Source organism: Acinonyx jubatus, chromosome C1 (genome assembly GCF_027475565.1).
Source record: "Acinonyx jubatus isolate Ajub_Pintada_27869175 chromosome C1, VMU_Ajub_asm_v1.0, whole genome shotgun sequence".
In the NCBI taxonomy this organism is placed as follows: domain Eukaryota; kingdom Metazoa; phylum Chordata; class Mammalia; order Carnivora; family Felidae; genus Acinonyx; species Acinonyx jubatus.
This window is the reverse complement of record NC_069381.1, coordinates 40928977-40956581: the sequence shown is the minus strand read 5'-3', so window position 1 is coordinate 40956581 and position 27605 is coordinate 40928977. Positions and strand designations below refer to the sequence as shown.

General features: G+C 37.5%; 1 protein-coding gene across 6 annotated transcripts in view; it reads right to left on the bottom strand.

Annotated features, from left to right (window-relative positions):
* OSBPL9 (oxysterol binding protein like 9) overlaps positions 1–27605 on the bottom strand; it is a 190957-nt gene that overhangs the window by 90293 nt on the left and 73059 nt on the right. For 4 of the 6 annotated variants that reach the window (XM_015070892.3, XM_015070901.3, XM_015070916.3 and 1 more), the window contains exon 3: positions 26038–26116. The exons of the other annotated variants lie outside the window; for them this stretch is intronic. In XM_015070892.3, the coding sequence (XP_014926378.2) occupies positions 26038–26116 (79 nt within the window). The remainder of the gene's footprint in view (positions 1–26037; positions 26117–27605) is intronic. 6 annotated transcript variants of the gene reach the window in all.

Below are 27605 nucleotides of genomic sequence, written 5' to 3'. Positions count from 1 at the left end.
AGATGGGCATATAGACCAATGGAAGAGAATAGAGGACCCAGAAATAAACCCTTGCATGTGTGACCAAATGATTTTTTTAAAAATATAATTTATTGTCAAATTGGCTAACATACAGTGTGTAAAGTGTGCTCTTGGTTTTTGGGGTAGGTTCCTGTGGTTCATCGCTTACATACAACACCCAGTACTCATCCCAACAAGTGCCCTCCTCAATGCCCATCACCCATTTTCCCCTCTCCTTCACCCCACCATGCACCCTCAGTTTGTTCTCTGTATTTAAGAGTCTCTTATGGTTTGCCTCCCTCCCTCTCTGTTTGTAACTATTTTTCCCTCTTCCTTTCCCCCATGGTCTTCTGTTAAGTTTCTCAAGATGCACATATGAGTGAAAACATATGATATCTGTCTCTCTCTGACTTATTTCACTCAGTATAATACCTTCCAGTTCCATCCACGTTGCCACACATGGCAGGATTTCATTCTTTCTCATTGCCAAGTAGTATTCCATTGTATATATAAAACACATATCTTCTTCATCCATTCATCAGTTGATGGGCATTTAAGGCTCTTTCCATAATTTGGCTATTGTTGGAAGCGCTGCTATAAACATTGGGGTACATGTGCTCCTATAAATCAGCACTTGTGTATCCTTTGGATAAATTCCTAGTAGTGCTATTGCTGGGTCGTAGGGTAGTTCTTTTTTGAGGAACCTCCACATTGTTTTCCAGAATGGCCGGACCAGTTTGCAGTCCCACCAACAGTGCAAGAGGGTTCCCGTTTCTCTGCAGCCTCGCCAGCATCTTCTTGTTTTCTGAGCTGTTAATTTTAGCCACTCTGACCAGTGTGAGGTGGTATCACAGTGTGGTTTTGATTTGTATTTCCCTGATGATGAGTGACATTGAGCATTTTTTCATGTGTCTGTGGCCAAATGATTTTTGACAAGTGTGCCAACACAGTGGGGAAAAGTCAGTCTCTTCAACAAATGGTGCTGGGATGATTGCATATCCACATTCAAAAGAATGAATTTGGACTCTTATGCCATATGCAAAAAATACAAAATAGACTAAATGTAAGAGCTAAAACTATTAAGCTAGAAGAAAACAGAAAGAGAAAGCTTCTGAACACTGGATTTGGCAAGGATTTCTTGGATATGACACCAAAGGCCCAGGCAACAAAATGAAAAATTAGACAAATAGAACTACAACAAACTTAAAAATTTCTGTGAAAAGGGAACAATCAAAAGAAAATAAAAGCAACGTACAAAATGGGAGAAAATAATTGCAAATTATATATCTGATAAGAGGTTAATACCCAGAATATATAAGAACTTCTATAACTCAAAAACATAAAAACAGCTTAATTTAAAAAATGGCCCAGGGACTTGAATAGACATTTCTCCAAAGAAGACATACAAGTACTAGCCAATCAGCACATGAAAGGGTACTCAACATCACGAATCATTAGGGAAATTCAGGTCAACACCACAATGAGATATCACCTATCAGGATGGCCACTATCAAAAGAACAAAAAATAGTTTTGATAAGGATGCAGAGAAGTTGGAATCCTTATGCCTTGTTGGTGGGAATATAAAATGGCACAGCCATTATGGAAAACAGTCTGAAGTTTCCTCAGAAAATTAAAAATAGAATCATCATATGACCCAGCAATCCCACTTCTGAGTATTTATCCAAAAGAACTCAAAGTAGAATCTCAAAGAGATATTTGCACGACTAGAGCATAACATTATTCACAGCAGCCAAGAGGTGGATGCAACCCACTTGTCGTTGACAGATGACTAGATAAAGAAAATGTAGAATATACATGCAACGGAATATTATGCAGCTTTTAAAAAGAAGGAAGTCCTATCACAAGCTACTACATGGATGAACCTTGAGGACATTATGCTAACCAAATTAAGCCAGTCACAAAGGGACAAATACTGCATGAATCTATTCACATGAAATATCTGAAGTAGTCAAAATAATAGAAACAAAGTAAAAATGTGGTTACCAAGGGCTAGAGAGAAGGGGCAGAGGGGGATTAGTATTTAGCAGGTATAGAGTCTCAGTGTCACAAAATGAAAAAGTTAGATTTGTTGCACAAAAATGTGAATATATTTAACACTACTAAACTATACACTTAAAATGATTAAGATGGGGGTGCCTGGGTGGCTTGGTCGGTTGGGCGTCCAACTTCGGCTCAGGTCATAATCTCACAGTCCATGAGTTCGAGCCCCGCGTTGGGCTCTGTGCTGACAGCTCAGAGCCTGGAGCCTGTTTCAGATTCTGCATCTCCCTCTCTCTCTGACCCTCCCCCATGCATGCTCTGTCTCTCTCTGTTTCAAAAATAAATAAACGTTAAAAAAATTAAAAAAAAATAAAATGATTAATATAGTAAATTTAATGTTATGTGCTTTTTTATGATAATTAGAAATAAAATTGGAAGCTTGGACTAAATCATCCTTTCTAGCTGAAAATTCAATATTCTATTATTCTGACTAACGTAGCTCACCTTCTCCCATTCTCCCATGAGTCAATAAACAAACCTCTACTCTGCTAGATCTAACAGGAAAAATCTCTCTGTGTATATGAAGCACCAATAAAATGTCTGGTTATTATTCAACCATAATATATTACCTGTTCATATGAAAAACAAAAACATAATAATGATATACACAATTCACAAATCACCTGCAGAGGCAGCTCTCTAAAAGTGAAATTAAAGCTACACTAATTCTGAGTGAATCCCTGCTAAAAGGGCTCTAAATTTAATAAATTAGTTAAAACAACTTATAAACAGTGTATTATTTTCCCCAAATTTGTAAAGATAGATCAACTCTTCCTCGTTTTAAAGTTTATTTATTTTTTAGTAATCTCTACACCCAACATGGGGCTTGAACCCGTGACCTGCATATCAAGAGCTGCATGCTCCTCTTACTGAGCCAGCCAAGTGCCCCAACTCTTCCTCTTTTCATAATATTATTTATACACTCAGTTTATATCTAAAATTTCTTCTCTAGAGTCTATGTCTCCTCTTCATTACATTTTTCAAACTCTTTCCATTCTCTAAGCCAGTAGGTTACAAATTTTGTTTGGCTGTGACCCACAGTAAGAAATACATTTTATAACACGACCAGTTCACAAACACACATACATATAAAATTGGAACATTAGTTTCACAAAACAATGTCTGCTCTTACTACATTCCATACACATTGATATTTCCTCTGTGTTGTATTTCACTTTTTAAAAAATGCTGATCTCGGTCCATTAAATAGGATTCACAATCCACTAATGGAGTACTATCCATAGTTTGGAAAACACCACCCTAAGTCACCCAACGTCCACAAAGCTATTGCTTTCTGGTGTCTCTTGGGCAGTGTAGCGTAAAAGCTAAGAAGGTGGAGGCACCTGGGTAGCTCAGTCGGTTGAGCATCCAACTTCGGTTCAGGTTCGTGAGTTCGAGCCTTTCATTGGCCTCGCTGCTGTCAGCACAGAATCTGCTTCAGATTCTTGTCCTCCTCTCTCTCTGCCCCGCCCCTACTTGTGCGCTCTCACTCTCTCTCAAAACTAAACATTAAAAAAAAAAAAAAAAAAAAAAAAAAGCTAAGAAGGTTGGCTCTGATACCTATTTTTGTCCTTATTCAGCCAGATCTTGAGCAAGTTACTTAAACTCCCTAAGGTTTACTTTTCTTATATATAATCTAAGGATGATAATATTACCTATGGGGATGATAAGTGTAGCTAGACCTTATAAGGCTGTTGTGATGTTTAAATAAGATAATTAGGGGCACCTGGGTGGCTCAGTCAGTTAAGCATCTGACTGTTGAATTCATCTCAGGTTGTGAGATAGAGCCCACATCTGGCTTTTGGCTGACACCACAGAGATTGCTTGGGATTCTCTCTCTCCCTCCCTCTCTCTCTGCCCTTCCCTCGTGCAAACATGCTCTCTCTCTCAAAATAAATAAATAAACTTAAAAAAAAAGATAACTAATTTGTATATTTACCATAGTGCCTGACATATACTAAAATATCAATATACTATTCTCACAAATAGCCTCATAAGAAAACAATTCTATTAATAATCTAATAAATGATTAACCAGAGTAAATACGTCAGGAAGGGATTACTGGTAACTCCTCTAATTCCCAATAATGCCTGGCTTATACAGAAACAATATAAGGTACATAGAAGGAAAAACAATATTCATTAAGTAAAATACTTACATTTTCAGGATTCTATAATCTTATCTCTTTTATTACATATTCACATTTCCTACATTATACATATTTGAAGCAGATTTTAAGACAAGTTTTCAAAATTCCTGTATTTTGCCATTCCTGATGCACTACTTAGGAATCTGTCCTCCTATAGACACATTTTTTTTCTCCATTAAGACATATGACAATTATGAATACGTTACTGCCTGTTTGCAAAAGGAAGTGGTTATTTGCCTGTTTTGTAATTGTAGTAAAAAGAAGAATTAGCCTCTAAAATCAGGAAGGTCTCGTTTTCTCTGAAAGTTCTTTTGAAATAAAAACATTACATAAAAAACATGTTTACAAGATTAAGTGCTAAGATACCACTCAAATATCTACTGAGCCCCAATATGTATCAGGTACTGTGTTGGAGGTATAAGCAAGGAGAAGACAATCCATGATCTTAAGTAATTTATTCTCCTGGAAAGTACAATCACTTGGTTGGGTAGACATTGTTGAGTGAAGAGTTATCCTTACCCATTCTGATAACTTCTAATATCTGCTTACTAGAATCCTATTCATTCTTCTGGGCTACACTGAAATGTCACCTTCTCTATGTATATTGCTCATGATAGGAGGACCTACTCTCTCCTTCCTGAAATGTATTAAAATATTTCCAATATTCAGGTAGTATATAAATACATGCCATTTTCAGCCATTGTCTCAGGCATTAGGGACACAACTTCAAATAATAGTTTATAACTATAGCCCAGCAATAATCAGGGTCCAAATCTACTATTTCCCTACTAACTTCCTGATACACTCCTCCAGGAACCACTATATTTCAGTTACATAGTACTTAATGCTCACATAAGTTATAACTCCTGGATTTTCCTCAAGTTGTTTCCCCCTCAGCTGAAATGCCTGAGTCTTGTCTCTGTATAAGTAATAAAAGCTATCTCTATTGAGCTTATTGATACTTAACTTGTATCAGCATAGTCTGATGCATATCTAACCACAGTATTAACTAATTAAATCCTCACAACTACATGTGATAGGATAATTATTATTATTATCCTTATTTTCCAGAATATAGAAACAGAGTTTAGTATTTTGCAACGACATAGTACACAGAAAACAACAAATACAAATGAAATCTCTAGGCTTCATGCAACCCTACCTCTGTTATACAAGCCTCATCCCAAGCCCTTCTTGCTAGATAAAATCCTTAAGAGATAACAATATAAACCTTTCCAGGGCACCTGGTTGACTCAGTTAGCTAAGCGGCCAACTTCAGCTTGGGTCGTGATCTCACAGTCCTTGGGTTTGAGCCCCACCATCAGGCTGTGTACTGCGGTTCAGAGCCTGGAGCCTGCTTGGGATTCTGTGTCTCCTTCTCTCCCTGCCTCTCCCCTGCTCATGCTCTTTCTCCCTCTCTCTCTCTCTCTTAAAATAATAAGTAAACACTAAAACTTGAGTTGTATCCACGAATTTCAAAAGGGGTTAATATCACCAACTACCTCAAAGACTTACTGTGAAAACAAGATAAAATAAGGTATATAACACTACTAGGGGTCCAGTGAGGTTAAGGTGTTTTTAAGGTAAAACCAATTTCATGATGATACTAGGAGGCTATCTGCATTTTTCACTGTGTTGACTTTTGCACTAATGGTGCAAGAGCAATGGTGATAAAACTGCTGGCACCTTAGCATGAATGGTAGCACCAAACTGAATTGGTAGTCATATTTTTTACCACCATGCACTTGTAAGAAAACAATTCCTGTTTCACTTAAGAATGCCCTTGAAGGGGTGCCTGGATGGCTCAATTGGTTAAGCATCTGACTGGCTCAGGTCATGATTTCGTGGTTCATGGGTTCGAGCCCTGAGTTGGGCTCTGTGTTGAGCTCTGAGTTGGAGCCTGGATCCTACTTTGGATTGTGTCTCCCTCTCTCTCTGCCCTTCCTCCACTCATACTTTGTTTCTCTCCCTCTCTCAAAAATAAACATAAAAAAAAAAAAAGAATGCCCTTGAAGAAGCAAGTAAACATTATTAAATCTCAACCATATAAAGCATAAAATATATGCTTTATAATAGTCTACGTAACAAACAGGAACTAGGCGTAAGCACATCTGCTTACCAAAGTACAATGATTATCTCAAGGAAAAGTACTTGTGTAACTGAGTTATGAACTAAGTGGCACTTTTCTCATGGAACAGCATTTTTACTTAAAAGAACTGACAAGCTGTAGTATTCAAACTGGGGTATTTGGCAGACGTTTCCCTGACAATGATGGAAATGAGCCTGTCATTTCTGGGAAAACTTGCAGTTTATGTTGTCAATTATAAAATCCAGACTTTCAAGCAAATATTAGAATTTTAGGAAACCTGTATTTGCCAGCCACCATGATAGTGACAGATTCTCAATACTTAAAGCCTTTTCTGAAGAGTTTAGGGCAATATCAACAAATGTGATTATGTCACTTAATGGTATGTGTCAATAATTGTAAGATCCACATATGACAAATGCATGATGTTACAAAATCATACCTAGGGTAAAAAGATCCATCCAAAGTGCCAGACAAACCAATGGATTTTAACGTAATAGAGTATTTTCATATGTAAATTTCATTGTTATGGGTTCAGATTCCACATGGCAACTAACCTTTAAGAAACTACCACTTGTCAAGTTTTGATGAAGTATCATTCACAATTATCTAAAAAGGCTATTAAAATATTCCTCTCTTTTCCAACTATGTATCTGTATGAGACACTATTTTCTTCATATACTTCAACCAAGACATGTCACAAGATTGAATGTAGAAACAGGTATGAGAATCCAACTATCTTTTAAGCCAGACATTAAAAAGATTTACAGAAATGTAAAACAATGTCATTCTTCTCACTATTTCTCTTTTGTTTGGGAAACCGGTTATTTTCTCATAAAATGTTATTAGTAAAATGGGTTATTGATATTTTAAGTGAATACATAAATAATTTTTTAAAGCCCTCAGTTTTAATTTCTAACCTGGTAAATATCTATACCTATATATCTATATCTATATCTATATCTATATCTATATCTATATCTATATCAATATCTATATATCACCTACATAAACAAAAGCTCTTTGGTGTACTCAATATGTTTGTAAAGTGGTCTTGAAACCAAAAAGTTTGAGAACCACTGGTGTATAATATATAAACATCCTATTAATTACATATTGATTGCTTCCTCCACTAAAATGTAAGCTCCTAGAAAGCAAAGGTTTGTCTTACTAGTTGTATTTCTACCACCTACCAAAGTGCCTTGCACATTTTATAGATACTCATTATGTATTTGTGCATGGGTACAGAATGAATGACTGGACTGATGCTGAATGAAAACAATCCACTTAGATAATCAGGTGGTTCCAAGTGCCACTGACTGTAATTTGTAACAAGTTTGGACAGGCTGGGTAGTCAGAGGGTCTCTTTTTAAAAGAAAATAGGAAAGAGGTGTGTAGAGAGAAAAACCAATTCACGTTAACTCTAAATCTAAAATAACCCAAGCCAATGTTTTGATATTCAGGTTTAAGAGCCATAGTTTAAATAAACTGCTTACCATGATAAGAGCAATGGTGAGATCCAATTAAGGAAAAGTCTATGTATGTTTCTATCAAAGCATCTATAACAGTATAATGCTTTTTTGTTTACATTTTTTCCTCTTAAAATGTTTTTTAACATTTTTATTTATTTCTGAGAGGCAGGGAGAGACAGAGTGTGAGTGGGGGAGGGGCAGAGAGAGAGAGGGAGACAAAGAATCCAAAGCAGGCTCCAGCCTCTGAGCTGTCAGCACAGAGCCCAACGCAGGGCTCAAACCCACGAACCACGAGATCATGCCCTGAGCAAGAGTTGGACGCTCAACTGAGCCACCCAGGCACCCCGATTTTTTCCTCTTCTTGCTCAACTGTGTATACACTGAAGTTTGGGATGGAGTCAGATGCATATCTTCTTAATTCTCAAAGCATAACATGTTCTTGGCAACTAATAAATATTTATAGGACAAATGATAATTTGTCATCTTCTCAAATGATACATTTTCAATGAAGTCTCCTCACTAGTATATACCAAAGCATGGCTCCCCAAACCAGCATGGCCAATTCCCTGTATGCTGCTTTATCTTTTCTCCATTGTATTTACTCCTTCTAACATGCATGCATGTGTGTGTGTGTTTATTTACAGTCCATCTCCTGCCATAGGAATGTAAGCTCCACAAAAGCAAGGATCTTTGTTTTATTTATGGATGTAACCCAAACCCTGAGAATCATCCCAGGCAAACAAGTGTTCAATAAATATTTGCTGAATGAGGAGTAATGATCCATTGATTTCATTGTTGATTTCATGGTTTTTATATATGAAATCTAAAAATACGTTGGATTTCCTTAAATCATTATTTCTGTTCAGTATCCTTTAAAGCTGCCACAATTGACTCCCTCAAAGATCTAGGAATAGTTTTAGCTGAAGTCTCCAGACTGATGAATAAAACATAAGCAAATATTTACAAAAGGGTTTCTCTCATCCCTACAAATTCTGCTTTGACTATCTGAAGCAATACTATGCTTCTCCTGGACAGAGTCAGCATTGTATTGGGCAACTGGATATCTTTGATTCAGTCAAAACAGACAATGAAAATCAAATGCAGATTAATGGGTTTTTTCCAAATCATTCTACAATTACATGCTTCTAAGTCAACTTATCCCTGGTAAATGAAAATCCTCACCAAATTTATATGTAAATATATCCTAATAATTTTAGCTCCAGCAGATGTTTCCTAACCACTTTCACTCCAGGTTTTAGTAAAGGGGTATTCCTTTATCTTAAATTTGAGAAAAATTCGGATTTGAGGGGCACCTGGGTGGCTCAGTCAGTTGAGTGTCTGACTCTTGATTTCAGCTCAGGGCATGATCCCAGAGTCATGGGATCAAGCCACACGTTGGGCTCTGCATTGAGCATAGAGCCTGCTTGGGCTTTTTTCTCTCTCTCTCTTTCTTTCCCCCTCTGCCCCTCTCCTCCACTCATACTCTCTTCCTCTAAAATAAAAAATAATAAAGAAAAATTAGGATTTGAGTTTTCAATCTTAAAGATTTATAATACTGGGCAGGGGGTGGGGGGGAATGTTAAGAATAGGATGGCTTTAGGGTGCCCAGGTGGCTCAGTCAGTTGAGTGTCCATCTTCAATTTGGATCAAGATCTTGTAGTTCATGAGATCAAGCCCGTATTAGGCTCTCTGCTGACAGTGCAGAGCCTGGAGCCTATTTCGGATTTTGTGTCTCCCCCCTCTCTCTGTGACTCCCCTGATAATGTTCTGTCTGTATGTCTCTGTCTCTCTCTCTCAAAAATAAACATTAAAAAAAATAAGGGGCATCTGGGTGGCTTAGTTGGTTAAGCGTCCAACTTTGGCTCAGGTCATGACAGCTCAGAGCCTGGAGCCTGCTTCAGATTCTGTGTTTCCCTCTCTCTCAGCTCCTCCCCTCCTCACACTCTGTCTGTCTGTCTGTCTGTCTGTCTGTCTCTCTCTCTCAAAAATAAAAATAAACATTAAAATTAAAAATTTTCTGTGGATAAAATGTTGTCAAACATTGCATGCTACAGAGAAATCCTTTGTGAAAGGAAGAGTCAGTTGATGCAGAGTTGATTGATTTATGTTACTTTAAATAAAATGCTTCAAGAGTTTTTTGAAAATAGATGTTATTCCTGCAAACTGTGGGTAGTGAAGCCCTTTAAGACTTAAAAAATATGCAAATATATCCTTAGGGTATAAAGTACAATAGAGGCATCTGCATTATAATCTTACAATATTCCTAGTGAACAACTTTTCTAAAAGTTTCACTCTTTGTGCCCCCCACCCCCACCCTGGTAGCTCTCCAAGGAATTTTGCTCAGGCAGAGAGATACCAATAAGCTACTTCCCTCTTTCTCTATATTTAGCTATAAGCTATTAATACACTATCTTCACCATTCTTTAGGAAAACATATATTTCCAGACCAAGACTGCAGTATAAACTAAGACATTCCATAAGCTTTAACTTTATCTTGTAAAATACAATCTAGATATAGTAAAATGTTATTGATTCAGCCCTCCCCATAATTTAGGACTTGTAACAATTTATACCAAGTCACTATGCTTAAAACAATTCACTAAGTACAAAGTGTAAATAACATTAAAACAAATTCTTAATGATGATCTAACATGCTAAAAAAACATCAGACAACAATGTTAGCTTAGTTCTGGTGTCTGTACATAAAACTAGAAAAAGGCATTTCTTTCCAGACAGCCTATACTTCAGATTTGCTTCTCCCTGTCCACCATTATCCATCCTGTCCACATTACTAAAACTCAGCTATACATTGTATTTATGGAATTACCTTGATTTACCTCATTCACCTAAAAATGCACATTCCTAAAAGAAAAGGACTCCATTTGATTCATATTCAAAAGTTCTGCAAGATGGCTACAAACCTGTACAGAGAAAACATCGTCAAGAATCAATGCATATACTTCAAATAGTTATATTCTACTCGTGGTCTTTCCATTAACAAATCAGGACATACCCTGTGCAAATAAAAGTCAAACATTGCTCCCACATATCTGAGTACTTCTTTTCAAGCTGAAGTCACTGGTCTTGTGACTCTTTTTAAATGAACATTGTTTTCTCAGAAATCTGAAGCTCCAAAGCTTCCTTCAGTGGGATAACTTCACATATTTTTCCTTAACAACTGCACTTAACCCTGATATATTCCAAAATTACACTTTCATCCAATAAAATAAAATTCAGGGCATACATGTCCATAGCAGTAGGCACTGGTGACAGAGCAGTGAAAAAGACACACCTCAAAGGATGGTGCCACCATCCTCCCATTACTCTGTCAGAAAGCTGGGGATAACTCTGAACTTCTTTTTCCTTACCCTCTAACATGCAGTTAGTCGCCAAATTCTGTCATACATCTTCTGCGTTTATCCCCTCTGGGGATATTTCACAAAGGCCTTTATTCAAGCCCTCATCACCTTTCACCAAAGCATCTGCAGTAAGCTCCAAACTGGGCACCCTGACTCCAATCTCACTTCTCCCCAGAGCGTCCTGCAAACGGCTCCCAGTGTTTTTTCAAAGCCAAATATGTGATAATGACATTTCCCTGGTTAAAATACCAATGCCTCTCACTAATTTATAGAGACGATATTTTAATTTATCATTCCGATACATGACACTTTTTTTTTTTTTTTTTAAGTAATCTCTAGCCCCAACATGGGGCTAGAACTCACAACCCTGAGATCAAGAGTCACATGCTCCACGGACTAAGCCAGCCAGGTGCCCCCATGATTCGTTTGAGGATCTATTTTAATTCCAGACTGAACTCATATCTCCTTCCCCTCAATTGCCATCTATTCTAAAACATGCTACACTCCTTACATTTCTCAAACAAGTTATCCTTTTTTATACTTCCAAGCTTTTGTACATATTTTCCCTGGACCTGGAATGTGTTTCTCCTTTCTCTGAAGTTTGGTAAAAGTTCTTTTTTTTTTTCTTTTTGGCTTCTAAGCTCTGCCTATCCCATCTTTTCATCCTTCAAAATCTGCATCAAAATAGTCTCTTCCGTGATGCTTTGCTGACTCCACTAGTTCTCTTTTCTACCATTCGATATGCTCTATCACATTTACATTATACTATAATTATTGTTCTAAACTGTGTACCCTGGATAAATGATTTAGCATTCTATGCCTCAGTTTCCTCATAGTGGTCTCTCAGCATTAAAAAGGTTAAATGCGAAAATGCACGTAAACCTTTGGTACAGAACCTGTACCCAGCTGCTATCCTCATCATTGCCTTCTAATAAATATTCCCAGTAGTCATTCTGGCTTCTCAATTTAATAACTGAGAGCTCCCTGAATTAGCAAGGAATGAGCGCTGCATCCTGGTATTATGCTCAGTGTGTGGCATTTTCAAGAACCTAATTTGGGTTACCTCTAGCCCAAACCCTAGGCTACAAAAAAGAGAAAAGAATCCCAGAAACAGCAGTATGACCATCAGCAAAATGAGGCAAAATAGAAAATAACAATAGCAACAGCCACTAATTTTTGAGCCCTGCTATTTGCCAGACATCATGTTGAGTATTTATATGCATTTTCTCTAATCTCACAACAATTCTGAAGGTTTATATTGCCCTCCTCATTTTGCTGGTGACCTCCTGCTCCACATTAGGCTTCTTAAGTAGGAGGACTTCCTCTGCAAAGGAGAAATAAACATGAGAACAAGTGGGATGCTCCCTCGGTTGACTATTAAGAGAACTCTGCACTCAGAACAAGAATAAAATTAAATATTTGACTCTCTACCCTTTAAATCCTTAAAGGGAATATTCCTGGCTCTTTCTCTGGCCAGTTTTCCAGGCCTCCCTCACACCTGGAAACAGATTACTCACCTCATGCTTCATGCCATGACTCACACCACTGTCTTCTGACCAGTGTCGCTGTTCCCTTGCACTTGCTGGGCCCCTGCCCAGTGACAATGATACACTAAGTACAGGAGAAATTCTGACAATCAAACCACCTAATAGTATGAAAACACTAACTACTATCAGAGTTAGGAAGTATGCTGTATTGAGGAAGAGAAAACAGCAGTGAAGCTAGAGCTGCAAAGAGGCTACGGCATGGTGAAAAGAGAAGTCAATGTGGCTAAGAGTAACAGAGAGGAAAGGCATGAACAAGCAGCACTATGTAATGAAAACAGCATGTATTTGAATCCAGACTCGGCCACTTCTTATACATGTTACCTTGGATAAAAAGTCCTTCCAAGTCTGTTTCTGTATATATAAAATGATAATAAAAATATCATAAGCATGTACATAGGAGGATTACAGTGCCTAGCACATTATCTGCAACCTCAGATGAAGTGTTTGTTTCCTCTCCACTTCCTTCTTTTATTCATCTGAGGGTCACTTCTAAAATATAATCACCTTGGGGTGCCTGGGTGACTCCATCGGTTAAGCGTCTGACTTCAGCTCAGGTCATGATCTCATGGTTTCTGAGTTTGAGCCCCGCATTAGGTTCTGTGCTCACAGCTCAGAGCCTGGAGCCGCTTTGGATTCTCAGTCTCTCTCTCTCTCTCTCTCTCTCTCTCTCTCTCTCTCTCTCTCTCTGCCCTTCCCCCACTTGTGCTCTGTCTCTGTCTCTCAAAAATAAATAAATAAATGTAAAAAAAAAAATTAAATATAATCACCTTAACCAGAAAAGGTATCCAATCATCCTCCCCAATATTTAAAAAAAAAAAACACAAAAAAACTCATTGATATCTGTTCACCACTTGACTTAAATCACCCACATGCAAGGGCTCAGCTCAATTCTCTCTCATATGATACTCTGATTCCTTCTATTAGTCACCCAAAACAGATGTCCTCATTAAAGCTGGCAATCCAGCAAAAATGCAGCTTCTTTACAGTTTTCTGAATTCTAATTATTTTTTCTGGGATATTAGTCAAACTCTTTTAGGTATCTCAATTTTAATATTAAGAAACTCTTAATATCCAAATTTAATATTAAGAAAATGCAATGATGAACTACAACTTCAATTTATATGCTGGACTGTTATGCATGGAGTACATTGATTAAAACATCATAATCATGAGAATGAATGTTCATAAACTGCATGTGGAGTTAATTAAGGAGGTTGAAAAGACAAAGATGACCTTGGCAGAATGAGCATTTTCTTAGAATTCATCAGCTAGTTAGTTACCTAAAAGTGAAACAAGTGCAGTCCAGGCATTACCAGAATACAGAGCTTAACTGAGGGATATTTAACCTGGAATCAGAGAACTATATGAAACTGCAACCAGAAAACCTCCTCTATAATGATTTTCAAAATGTGAGATCCTTGAGGATAAGCACTTTGCTTTGCTCACTACTTTATACTCAGAAACTAGCCTAGTGCCTAGCATACAATAAGCACTCAAATATTTGTTGACCATAAAAATGAAGGAATACATGAATAGAGGAAAGAAATAAATTTAAATACTGGTATTTTCTCAAAAAAGTGCCCAGGAGCTGCCTGTGGCAGAGCTCTAAGCCTTCCATCCCTCTTATTTCAACCAGAGCAGCTCTACTTTTTTCTATCTCCCATTTAGGCTTTTAAACAAGATTGCATTTGTAAAATGCTTTCATTAAAAGTTTGAAAACCATGGAAAATCTATCATTATCACTCCCTTCCTTGAACTATTAACTAACAAGTACATAAAAATTAATGTGTAATTGTCCCTCAAATTACTGTTGAGTTCCCCAAATTTCTTGAGGTATAACATTACATTTTATATAAGCAGTATTTGCTTATTCAAGTTTCATGTAATCTACACTTTCTTGTAGACCAACTCTTCAGAGGAAAATCTGAATTTTCTTATATCAAGCAACAAATGGACATTTTGTGCCACTACTATGTGCAAAGTCTGCCATGCAACAATTTAATTCTTGCAGCATCACCATCTCCACTTGAAGAGCAATGCTCATGCAACCACGTTAATATATTTGGCATTCTAGTCTACCCTTCTTTTAATTAGAAGAAAAATAGAAAAATTAAGTGTCAATAGGAATGATAATAAAATTTTATAAACATAATGTAATTGAGTAATCATTGGGCATGCTGAAAACAGTAAATTTTTATCATCAGTGGAACACTTATTAGACTTTGGCAATAAGACTTTGGTCTACTGCCTATATGGCTATTTTTGAAGAAAAGGAAATAAAATGTACGAATACATCTTATGAATAAATACTATGTCTAAGAGGCAAGGTGTCATTACGGACTCTGTAGTAAGTGGTAGGAATATATCCCCCTTCTACCCTGCAAATCTTTGTGCAACTCACATGGTTTACTTTCATGCAGATTTTCAAGTACACATTATGTACTAAAGTAAGGAAATGATTTCCTTTACATGTCTTTATATACTCTTCACACTAACACCTTACCAAGTCATGTTCCAAACTGGGTAAAAAAGATGACAATGTCTATTAGCAATTTCTCAGACAGTAGGGTTAATGAATGAAACTGTTTTCTATTCTCTTTCAAAAAAGAATATGAGAAAAAGATGAGCACACCACCAACAACAAAATGGACAAAGGAATTAATGAGTTACCAAACAAGAAATAAACACATTAAAAAACACTTTTGAGAAGGGCCACTGGGTTGATATTCTTTTAAAATGGTATTACCAGGGGGGCGCCTGGGTGGCTCAGTCGGTTGGGTGTCTGACTTGGGCTCAGGTCATGATCTCGAAGTTTGTGGGTTCAAGCTCCACACTGGGCTGTGCTGACAGCTCAGAGCCTGGAGGCTGCTTCAAATTCTGTGTCTCCTCCTGTTTCTGCCCCTCCCATGCTCATGCTCTCTCTGTGTCTCACAATAATAAATAAACATTAAAAAAATTTTTTTAAATAAAAATTTTTAAAAATGATAATACCAAGGGTGCCTGGGTGGCACAGTCAGTTGAGCGTCTGACTTCAGCTCAGGTCATGATTTCACAGTTTGTCAGTTCGAGGACCACATCAGGCTCTGCGCTGAATGCATGGAGGCTGCTTGATATTCTGTCTCCCTCGTTCTCTGCCCCTCCCCCGCTTGCTCTCTACCTCTCTTTCAAAATAAATAAAAATAAACTTTAAAAAAATTATCAAAACAAAGAATTATGTTGATTTACTACCTTTACACAAAGCCTTTAAATTGTTATTTATTTGGTTTCAAGGAGAGGTTATCATGTACATATCAAAAATATATAACTACAAAGGGAAATTTTTTAAAAAGTCATTAATGAACACAAGATAATGGAATCTGTTTACTAATAATAAGAAGGCTGAGATGATTTTTTTTGAGAGAGAAAGAGAGCACACACATGATTCAATCTCACAACAGTGAGAGATCATGATCTGAGCTGAAGTCAAGAGTGGACACTTAACCAACTGAGTCACCCAGGCACCCTTCAGATGATTATTTTCTTTAATGTTTATTTATTTTTGAGAGCGAGAGCACAGGTGAGCAGGGGAGAGGCAAAGACAGAGGGGAGACAGAGGATCCCAAGTGACGCACTCTCCCCACTGCCAACCCCCACCCCACTGCCCTTTCGCTGATGACAGCAGAGAGCCCCATGCAGGGCTCGAACTCCAGAACTGTGAGATCATGACCTGAGCTGAAGTCAGAGGCCTAACCAACTGAGCTACCCAGGCATCCCAAGATGATTATTTTTAAGCAGAAGACACTTAAGCCTGCAACCAAGGTTACTCTGATGATGTACTGTCTGTTCTTCTAAATGATTAATGATGAGGATGTATCATGCTGCACTGACAAATGTTAATGCAGTAGGGGCAATGATGCCCTAATACACTTGATCAATATAGCTTTCCTGAATTAAACACTTTCTTTCACCACTGGGCTGATTTGTAGTAATTCTGCAAGCTCTAATGGACTGAGTTGAAAAGGTCAGCTATCAGCCCAAGCACAGATGACTTCCACTAAGATACAATTCCTGAAGATTCTTCTAATTTAGACATTTTTTATGTCTAAAAAATGTATTTGGTCTTATGCAACTTGCATTGCTTTAAAAATACATCCAAATAAATTTGCAAACCAATTTCATACTTGAAATAATTTTGGAGAACATACTGTCTAAATGGGGTCTTCAGTAAAGTCTTTGAAAGTAAAGGATTTTATGAAGACCTAATCACATCTTTAAAAAATTTAGATTTTTCACACACCAGGTTTGCTTAAGGCAAAACAAACACCCCTAGTATGTAGGTTAGGACACAGTAAGAGACAATCTAAGAACAAAGCCAAGTCACTTGACTCTTTGTGTCTCGTTTCACTCATATATAAATTGGAGATATTCCATCTAATGTGTAGGGCTGTTAGGAGAGTAAACTGGAATAACATGTAAAACCACAGAATCCAGACCAATGGCTCTCAAACTTCAGGGTGCATCAGAATCACTACACAGGGCCCATTCCCAGAGTTTCTGATTCAGCAAGTCTGGGGTCAGGCCAGAGATTATGTTTCTTACATGTTACCAGGTGATGCTAATCTTGCTGGTCTGGTAGCACACTTCAAGAACTAGAGAGACCTTATCTAGAGAGACCTGAGCGCTAATCTACCAATCCTGGACTCTTAGCTTCTCTAAAACTTAGTTTCTCTAACTCTAAAACTATGTTTCTTGTTGTGGAGTTTAGGAACTACGGAAGTAATGTACAGTGCCTGTTGAACACTGTGCCTGGTTCATGATAATAATATCCTAGATATTTAGTACTAGTAATAGTGGTACTTGTTACCACCATCACTACTATACTATTTATACTAAGTAATGGAACATATAGAACATTAACACCACAAAAATTTTTAATGGCATTAAACTGCACTGTAAATTAAAAGTTCCTTATATTTTACATTAATTCCTTTCCTGATAAAATTATAAAAATTAATTATAAACTAGTTACAAATCTCTACAATAACTTTTTTGTAGCAGTTAAGAGAACAGATCTAGAGCACAACTGTTTGTGTTCAAATAACAGTTCTGCCTTACAAAACCTATGTGTCTGTGGCCCTCAGTTTCTTTATCTATAAAATAAAAACAGTATTAGTACCTAAGGTCATGAGAACTGAGTTAAAGGAAGTAAACTCTGAACGGTGTTGGCATAAAATAAACATCCAATAAATGTAGCTATCATTATTATCCCAAAACGCTAACAGTAACATTGTAAATCATTATATATATATGTCATTATATATGTCATTATATATCATTATATTATATACCATTATATATATATATATGCACATATATATACATATGTATATATATACATATACATATACATATACATATACATATACATATACATATACATATACATATACATATTAAAGCATTAAATAATGGGAATGCAAGCTGGTGCAGCCACTCTGGAAAATAGTATGGAGGTTCCTCGAAAAGCTCAAAATAGAACTGCCCTATGACCCAGCAATTGCACTACTAGGCATTTATCCATGGGATACGGGTGTGCTGTTTCAGAGGGACACATGCACCCCAATGTTTATAGCAGCATTATCAACAATAGCCAAAGTATGGAAACAGCCCAAATGTCCCTCGATGGATGAATGGATAAAGAATATGTGGTATATATATACTATGGAGTATTATTCGGCAATCAAAAAGAATGAAATCTTGCCATTTGCAACTACGTGGATGGAACTGGAGGGTATTATGTTACGTGAAATTAGAGAAAGACAAAAATCATATGACTTCACTCATATGAGGATTTTAAGAGACAGAATGATGAACATAGGGAAGGGAAACAAAAATAATATAAAAACAGGGAGGGGGACAAAACAGAAGAGACTCATAAATATGGAGAATAAACAGAGGGTTACTGGAGGGGGTGTGGGAGGGGGGATGGGCTAAATGGGTAAGAGGCACTAGGATTCAACTCCTGAAATCATTGTTGCACTATATGCTAACTAATTTGGATGTAAATTTATTTATTTTTTTTTAATTTTTTTTTTCAACGTTTATTTATTTTTGGGACAGAGAGAGACAGAGCATGAACCAGGGAGGGGCAGAGAGAGAGGGAGACACAGAATCAGAAACAGGCTCCAGGCTCTGAGCCATCAGCCCAGAGCCCGACGCGGGGCTCCAACTCACGGACCGTGAGATCGTGACCTGGCTGAAGTCGGACGCTTAACCGACTGAGCCACCCAGGCGCCCCTGGATGTAAATTTTAAAAAAATAAAAATTAAAAAAAAACACCTCAACATAAATAAAAAAAAAAAAACTCACCTAAGATGGAATATACAATCTGAATATTCCAATAACTATTAAAAGAATTGAATTCATAGTTTATCTAAAAAAAAAAAGCATTAAATAGACTCAATGTTATTTGAAGGTAAAATTTAAATAACTGGGTATTTTTCTAATTATTAGTGTGAACTACAGACTATCTAGTCTTCTATCATTAGGTCGAGTCATATGAACTGCTGACATGCAACTAATAAATACAGTACTGGCATAGGTTCAGAGTAATAGCTTTCATTCCAATCTCTCTGATCATTCTTTTGAGCCTATTGATGGTTCCACTCTAGTGTGCTCCCAGGTTTGGTCCTCAGCTTTCTCCTTTTTTAAGTTTATTTTTATTTATTAAGAGAGAGATAGAGAGCAAGCAGGGGAGGATTAGAAATAAAGAGACAGAATCCCAAGCAGACTCTGTGTTGTCAGGGCAGAGTCTGATGCAGTGCTCAAACTCACGAACCGTGAGATCATGACCTGAGCTGAAGTCAAGAGTTGGACGCTTAACCAACTGAGCCACCCAGCTGCCCCCTCAGCTTTCTTCTCCTTCAGATCTCCCAGAAGGTTCCTAATGACTATTCTATGGTTTTAATCAGAGACTGAAAATACAGAGAGGTTTTATCTAGCCACAGATGCATTTCATTGGCCTACATAGTTTGTTGTTATTGTTTAATTTGAAGATCTAACACACACATACGCAAACTCCTACCCACACACACAAAAAAAATTGGATTCTGGCTTCTCTTGAAAAACTGGACAATCTGGCAACACTGGACAAGCATTAGCAAAAGCCTACAACTGTCTGGAATAGCAACTAACTTCCAAGAGGGCATGAGTTTTCCAAATTGCTAAAGTCTTCAGTTAGCTTTACTCTTCACTCATTTATTTATCTGCCTAGCTCTTAGACATTCAATTTTTCAACTGCTAGTTCTACTTACTAGCAATGTGCTGATAAGCACCAATCTCCATCTTCAGCCCAGACTCAGATCCAGTTGCCATCCCCATCTATACCTATGTGTCCCACAGACATAAGTCCCTTACCATCTCTGTTCCCCTAGTTTCTCTACCTCAGATGTTGACAAATCCAAACAGTATGCCAAGCCAAGAATGTCACCTTTACTACAATCATTTTCTCACTTCCCATTTTCCCAGCAGTCACCAGTTTCTACAGATGCACCTCCTAAAAATCTCAAATCTATTTCCTCTTCTCCTTCCCCATTACTACCGCTTTCCCATTCAGGCGCTTATCAACAATCACAGCTACTCATCTAAAGCCCATGTCTCATTCTGTCTCTTCTCTGCTTAAAACTCTGCTTCACTGGTTCTTCACTGACCCCAGGATAAAATATAACCTCTTTATTTTAGATGTAAGCTTCTGCCTATATCTACAGCCTCATCTTCCCATTGTTCTACCAACCTTCATAGTTCTCTGAACACAGTGGCAGCATCATATTTCCATACCTCTGCACATGCTACAACATCCCTCAGCCTAACAAACGTGTCCAATCTTCAGAAGTGCCACGGAGAGAAGGTAAGGAGGAAGCAGAAGGAAGCAGCGTCTGGTTACAGGAACCTTTTAATTTTTACAGTAAATACTTTATTATAAAAATAATTACTTGGTAACAAAAAACCCTGCTCTTCTGTGAAACACTGAGTGACTGCCTTTTTTGTCTCTTCATTATTTCAGTGTCTTATACATATTTCTACCTCTACAGCATATTTCACATTACATTACAATTACTTCTTTACAAACTCCTTGACATCATGACCCAAGTCTTATTTACCAGTATATTCTCAATTCTGAAAACAGGGAGTTACACATACTATATACACAATTAATGTTTGAATTCAACAGCCAGTCTATACCAAAACTACTTTCCATCCACTGTCTATGAGAGAATCTATATGCAAACAAGTTTGGCTGACTGATAGGAAAGGGAATCATTTTTTGCCCTTGTTCAAAAGAAAAAAGAGCCACCTTGTAAAGATAAATTGGCAACTATTTTTAATCTCTGACAAAGGACAGAATGAAGTTGTAGTTTTTAACCCTTTTTAAAGCTCTAACATGCTAGAACTGTAATTTCAATGATTACCTAAAGAAAAAAAAACATAATAGAGTATTTCTTTTTCAAATCCAAAGTTAATTTAAATTGACTTTGTTTTGATAATTTTATGGCATCTCTTAAAAATTGGAGACATTCTAAGTTACCAGAACTGGGAATCATTGTGATAACAAGTAATCTATTGTTTTGGGGGAAAAAAAATTTTTTTTGGTACCAATCCTCTTTATTATAAATAAATGATGTTTCAGGATATAGGATGTGGAGGGCAGCTAGAGATTTAAACCATAGTGAAAATGAAGGTGATAGGTAACAACCTACCTATGTATATTTCCATACTCTTGACTTTCTTTCTTGTTATTATGGACGAACTATCTGTGCTCTTAGAGAAAGGCAATGCCTCAGCTCTGTATTAGATCCCATCCTCTCTTGTGTTCTCAATAACACTCATCCAGCAACTCTCCCCTTTCTCTCCTGCATCAATTTTTCCCCTTTTACTGAATCACTGCTAACAGCATAAAAACATGCTATTATTTCTCTTATCAAAAAATTTTTTTATTCTCATTGTCCTCTCCAGCTACTGCTGTAGTTCAGTAATTTCAGCAGAATGTGAAAGCACTGTCTATACTTCCGTCTTACAATTGTTCTTCTCAAGGTTATCAGTGAATTCCTAATGGTTAGAAGTCCTCTGATCACTTCATATCCCTCAACTTACTTGATCTATCAGGAGCATCTGACACAGTTGCTGATGCCTCTGCTCTCCTCTTTTAGAACACTGTCTCTTGGCTTCCAGGGTATTACATTCACCTGGTTTTCCTCCTTCTTTTTCATTGCTTCTTTTTAATCTCTTTTGCTAGTTCTACCTAAGCTCTGTGCCCTATAAGTAAAGGTTGGAGTGTTCGAAGGCTCATTACTTGGACCTCTCTTTTCTCTCTACACTTACTCCTAAATTCTTGTGGCTCTAAATACCATCTATATGCCAATGACTTCCAAATTTACTTCTTCAGCATGAAATCCTCTCCTGAACTCCACACTTCAAGTGCCTACTTGACATCTCCATCTGGATGTCTGATAGGCATCTAGAACTTGTTTATAAACATGTCCAAGGCTAATAAGCTCCTGATGCCCACATCCTCTCTCTAAACTAGTTCCTCTCGCAATCTTCCTCACCCCAGTTAATGGCATCTCCATTCTTGTGGCAAGTCAAAAAATTTTGGTGTCAACCTAGACTCCTTTATCTCACGTGCTGTAGTTTAACCTTTAAAATATAGTTATCATATGACAATTACTTAACAATATAAAAGGAACAAACTACCAGTACATGGAACAACATGGATGAATATTTAAAACATTATGTGGCACGCCTGGGTGGCTCAGTCAGTTAAGCGTCTGACTCTGGATTTCGGCTCAGGTCATGATCTCATGGTTCGTGAGTTTGAGCCCTACATTGAGCTCCCTGCTGCCAGTGTGGAACCTGCCTGGGATCCTCTCTCCCTCTGTCTGTGCCCCTGCCCCTGTTTATATATTAAACATAAACGTATTTATGTAAATTTATAAATAAAATAAAACTTAAAAAACAAAAACAAAAACATTGTGCTGAGCTAAAATAAAACCAGACAAAAGAGACGACATAATGTGTGATTCCATTTGTGTGAAACTCTCCAAAAGAAAAATCTATAATGATAGAAAGTAGATCAGTGGTTGCCTGGGGCCAGTGGCTGAAAGTGGAGACTGAAAGAAAAAAGGAAATCTTTTGGATGACAAAAATGTTCAATATCTTGATTGTGGAAGCAGTTATGAGTAATAAATTTGTCAATACTCACTGAACTTCATAATGTGTACATTTTATCATATATTAATTATACCTCTATAAAGATTAAACATACATACATAATTCAACTATTTCTCACTGCCTCCCTACCCCCTGAGTTACCATGTGGGAGCTATATTACCTCTCTGGATGACAATAGCCTAACTAGTTTTCCCTGCTTTTGTCCTTGCCTCCTGCATTTTATTGTCAACACAGTGGCCACACTGATACTGTTAAAAATTACATCATGTGACTCTTCTTCTCAAAACCCTCTAATGGCTTCTCAGTAAAATTCAGCATCCTTACTCTGACATATGAGGCCTCACATGACCAGCTCTGTTACCTCATAGATCTCATTTCCCACTACCCTCCCCCATGATTACTTGCACTCCAATCAGAGGTGGCCTCCCTGCTGCTCCTGAAATATAGCAGGCACACTCTTTTGCACTTCTTATTCCCTCTGCCTAGGCATGATGTACTCCCTATTACCAACCCCAATAAGGCCTTAAAGCTTGTTTCCTCACTTCCTTCAGGTCTTTCACCAAAGGGCACCGTCTCAATGAGTCTTTCCCTGGCCACTCTCAAATTTCAGCACCTCCGTGCCCACATACACAACCTCACTTGTATTTCATTTTCTCCTTTCCTGCTTTATTTTTTTCTCCCCAGGCCTTAGCACTGTTTTATGTATTTGTATTTTACTAATATATATGTTACTTATATCTTATTGGCTTTCTCCTCTACCAGAATGGATGACCCAAGAGATAAGGAATTTTATCTGTTTTGTTCACTACTGTAACCCCAGATCTTAAAATGGATGTTGAATAAATGAATGTAGCTCAACAAATTCTAGCTTTCCCTTTAATAGCTGATAGTAAGTAAAATTTACTTTATAGATGCATCAACTGATACTTTATTTGCTTTAAAAAATTCTGGTAAATTAAATAAAAACTTCAACACACTTAAACATATACAAATATATATCAGCCAAACTTGTTTTCAATTCTAATCAAGAATACAGAATCTATCAGGGGCGCCTAGGTGGCTTAGGCAGTTAAGCATCCAACTTCTGCTTAGGTCATAATCTCATGGCCCATGAGTCCAAGCCCTGCATCAGGCTCTGTGCTGACAGCTCAGAGCCTGCTTCAGATTCTGTGTCTCCCTCTCTCTGCCCTTCCCCATCTCACACTCTTGTCTCTCTCTCTCTCAAAAATAAACATTAAAAAATTAAAAAAAAAAAAAAAGAATACAGAATCTACCAGACATTAAGAACTTTTTATCAAATTTTCAGAGAATTTTTTCTGAGTAAGGATCTATGTGAAATAACTCTCATTACTGCCAAGAATATATAGGATATAGAGTCCTGCTGAGTTCTTTACAAAAGCCAGATAATCTCATGTTGCCTGAAGCTCCCATTACTATTACAGTAGAGAAAACTAATCAGTTTGACAGTCCCAGAGCTAAGAATTAATTTTAAAAATACATATAACTCTTACTTACACTTGTCATTTATATCAATAAAAGAATTAAAGGAATTGCTTATTTTATAAGCAAACCACAGAAATATGGGACTATCAAACATAAGTAATTTAAAAGTTAGAAGGTACAGGTACCCTTACTCTAGAGGTCTGAGTCTCCTCTCCTTTAAATAGGCAAACAATACAGCTTCTGGAAGTCCAAAGGAGGTGTCTCCTTAATAACTGCAGAGGAGAAAATTCTATACTGCAGACTTCACCTGCATCCAGCAGCTATTACTGGAAACACATTAAAGTATTCATATTCACTCAAGTAAAGAGTTTCAGTGTGGGGGTGTTATCTACTTTAGTTTATGAGCAGCATTATATATTCAACCTAAAAATAAAGGCCCCGAGCTTTCATAATAAGATTTAAAATGTTTTGTAAAGTTAAATGCAGTGGAAAATTTCAGAAAGGATTATTAGTTAAGCAGCTCTGAATAAAGAGTATGACCAAACACAGTAAATATTTTAAGGATGTTTTTTCCTGAAAGCATTAGGTATATCACTATTGAGTTATATTGGTTTGTCTTCATCGTATATAAGCTGCATCTTTCATTTCTATGTGTCAATTTCTTAAACAAGACAATGAAGAAAAATAACTTCACTATACTATCCTAGCATGGAAGGACAATAGCTGTCTCAACATCTCGTATAATATATCCGGTCACTGACTTCATAACCCAAAACATTTTTAAGCTATCAACTTATTTAATATATTTATTTACACTGGTACACCTAACATCTATCATAGTGCATTGTCACTTGTAGTTCAGAGAAACTGCTAACATATCCAAAGCTTCTCATTTCTAAGTTCCATGGACTGCTTTAACATAAAATAGAGGTTACTCTGGATAGGCAAAATGACAAAACCATTAGTAACAAAGCTAATAGACATTCCTAATAGATGAGAGGTACATTATACATGAAAGGTACATCATTAAAGTTGACTTTTATTTGCTGGTTTAGTTTTCAAAGCAAGATGAAATGAGAATGATCATACAGTACCTTACCCTTTCTACCGGTGAACCATAGCATGCAATGCCGAAACATAGCAGTGGCAGATGGCATTGGTGTTATTAACTATAAAAAGGATAATAGCAGAGAAATGACGGCTGGCAGACAACACACAGAAATGCAGATGAAATGAATGCAAACTTGCAGTTCTTGAAGCAAAGCAAAACCTTTAAGCCAAAGGTTGCCACTAGCTTCAATTTAATTTACATTTTGAGTTTTACACAGACAAACACTGCAACCTTCACAATCAGTCTTTAGACTCTTCATGCAGAAGCAGAACCATACTCCTCGATAAAGAAGATCAGCAACCTTCTGTAAACACAAGCCAGCAGCAGCAGCAGCCCATTACTTTCTCCCTTCACTGATTTTTATCCTTTAAATTTTTAATCTCCAATTGCAGCCAGATCCACAGTCGTTTCAAACAGATCTGTATCCACTGCAGATACAAATCCCTGCCTAACCTGCAGTACCACTTCATCCAGAACGTTCCTGTGCACTCATTCATGCAGATCAGTTGCAAAACCATTCAAGTCATCCAGCCAACAACCCAAAAGAGAAGGAAAGAAGCAGTTGGCACTGTGAAGAGAAAGAATCTCTTCTTTCAGCTCACCCTGGAAATGGAAGGTTTTCTGATCAACAGTTATTGTGAAGGTGCTGTCGTCCTCATCGTCTATACCAATCACAGCTCCCTGTGAAACAAAGAGCAAAATCCCAATAAGGCAAACAATGACATCAGCAATATTCACTACTGCTACAGCCCTGGAATGCTTAATGCACCGAGGACACTGGCAGTAAGCTAGACACAGAAAAGGGGAATCTGAGACCGTATTTTTGCTTAGGGAGGAAGAACTAAAGGAGAGGGGATGGCAGGGCACTGTAGTACTCTGCATGGCTACCTTCTATCCTTGCATAAGGGGCATGGTTGTGGTGAGGGGGAGGGGACAAACATAGAAGCTGAGTCTAGAATCTGTGTTTCAGAGTCAGCCACTGAGGCTTTCTGAGCTTTGGACTACTCTCTAAAATTGGGGGGTCAGAAACCTCCACCTCACCCAGTTGTTGTGAGGCCAAAGAATGCAGGTCCTCTTCAGCAGGCTGCTTTGTGTTACACTTCTTAGTGCAGAAATGTCAGGTAACAGTTGCTTCAAAACACTACCCCAATCAATTCTTCCCAGTGTGCCCCCATTTATACATGGCTGTGCAACTGCACTTTCCACTTTCTGCTGTAATTTTCTGTTCATATGTCTGCCTCCTCCCACTGAAGTGCCATGAGATCTTGGAAGTCAAGGACTACATTATTTATTTTGGTACATGACCCTTAAGTACACATCCAAGCTATGTTTTCTAATAAAAGCGTGAACAACTCTCCAAAGACAGGGGAGGAAGGGAATGCATTTGTTAAGTTGTTTGTACCAAGAAAGTGGATAGGCTGGGTTTTAAACTTTTTTTGTGTTCAACCTCAAGCAGCTCATGAAGACAACAGGAATTAAGAGACAGGAAGCTACTCAAAACAGGGAGTGTAACATTATAATCAGTGTCCTTAAGAAGTGTCTAAAGTATTCCAGAGAGAGAAGCTAGAGAAACTGAGATAGGCAAAATGCCCCAGGATGGTTACAAAAGTAACAGTGTGCCACAGACAAAACCAGGACCTTGAAAATGGGGGTTGAAAAGAATCGGGGGGCCACAATACCTAATCCCATGAAAAAAGGCTACTCCTATTACAAGAGGATTAGGTAATAGAGCCAAACATTTATTAAATCTCTTCTCAGAGGCCATCTGGATAAACCCCAACTATACGCAAACCCCACTGACCTGAATTATCTTATTCTTCAGTTTTGGATTGGGTTAGGATTGTTACCCCATTTTCAGATAAGGAAAGTATCTCCTGAGAGTATAATGACTTACCCAAGGTCACACAAAGAATGAATGTCAGAACCAGAACCACTGGCAGGATACCTACTTATTCCATGACAGCAAATATAGACACATTTCAGTGGGTAAGCAAGTGTGGGAGTGGATCTTTCTGGTTAACTGAGTTAGATGTATCAAATATTTGCTAAGTCATAACTAAATACAAAAATATGTGCTAGATACAGCTCTGTAATATGTAACAACAGTCCCTGCCTTCAAGGCACATATACTTCAGAGGAGGAGATAAAACATGCAAAGAGGTGAGTATAA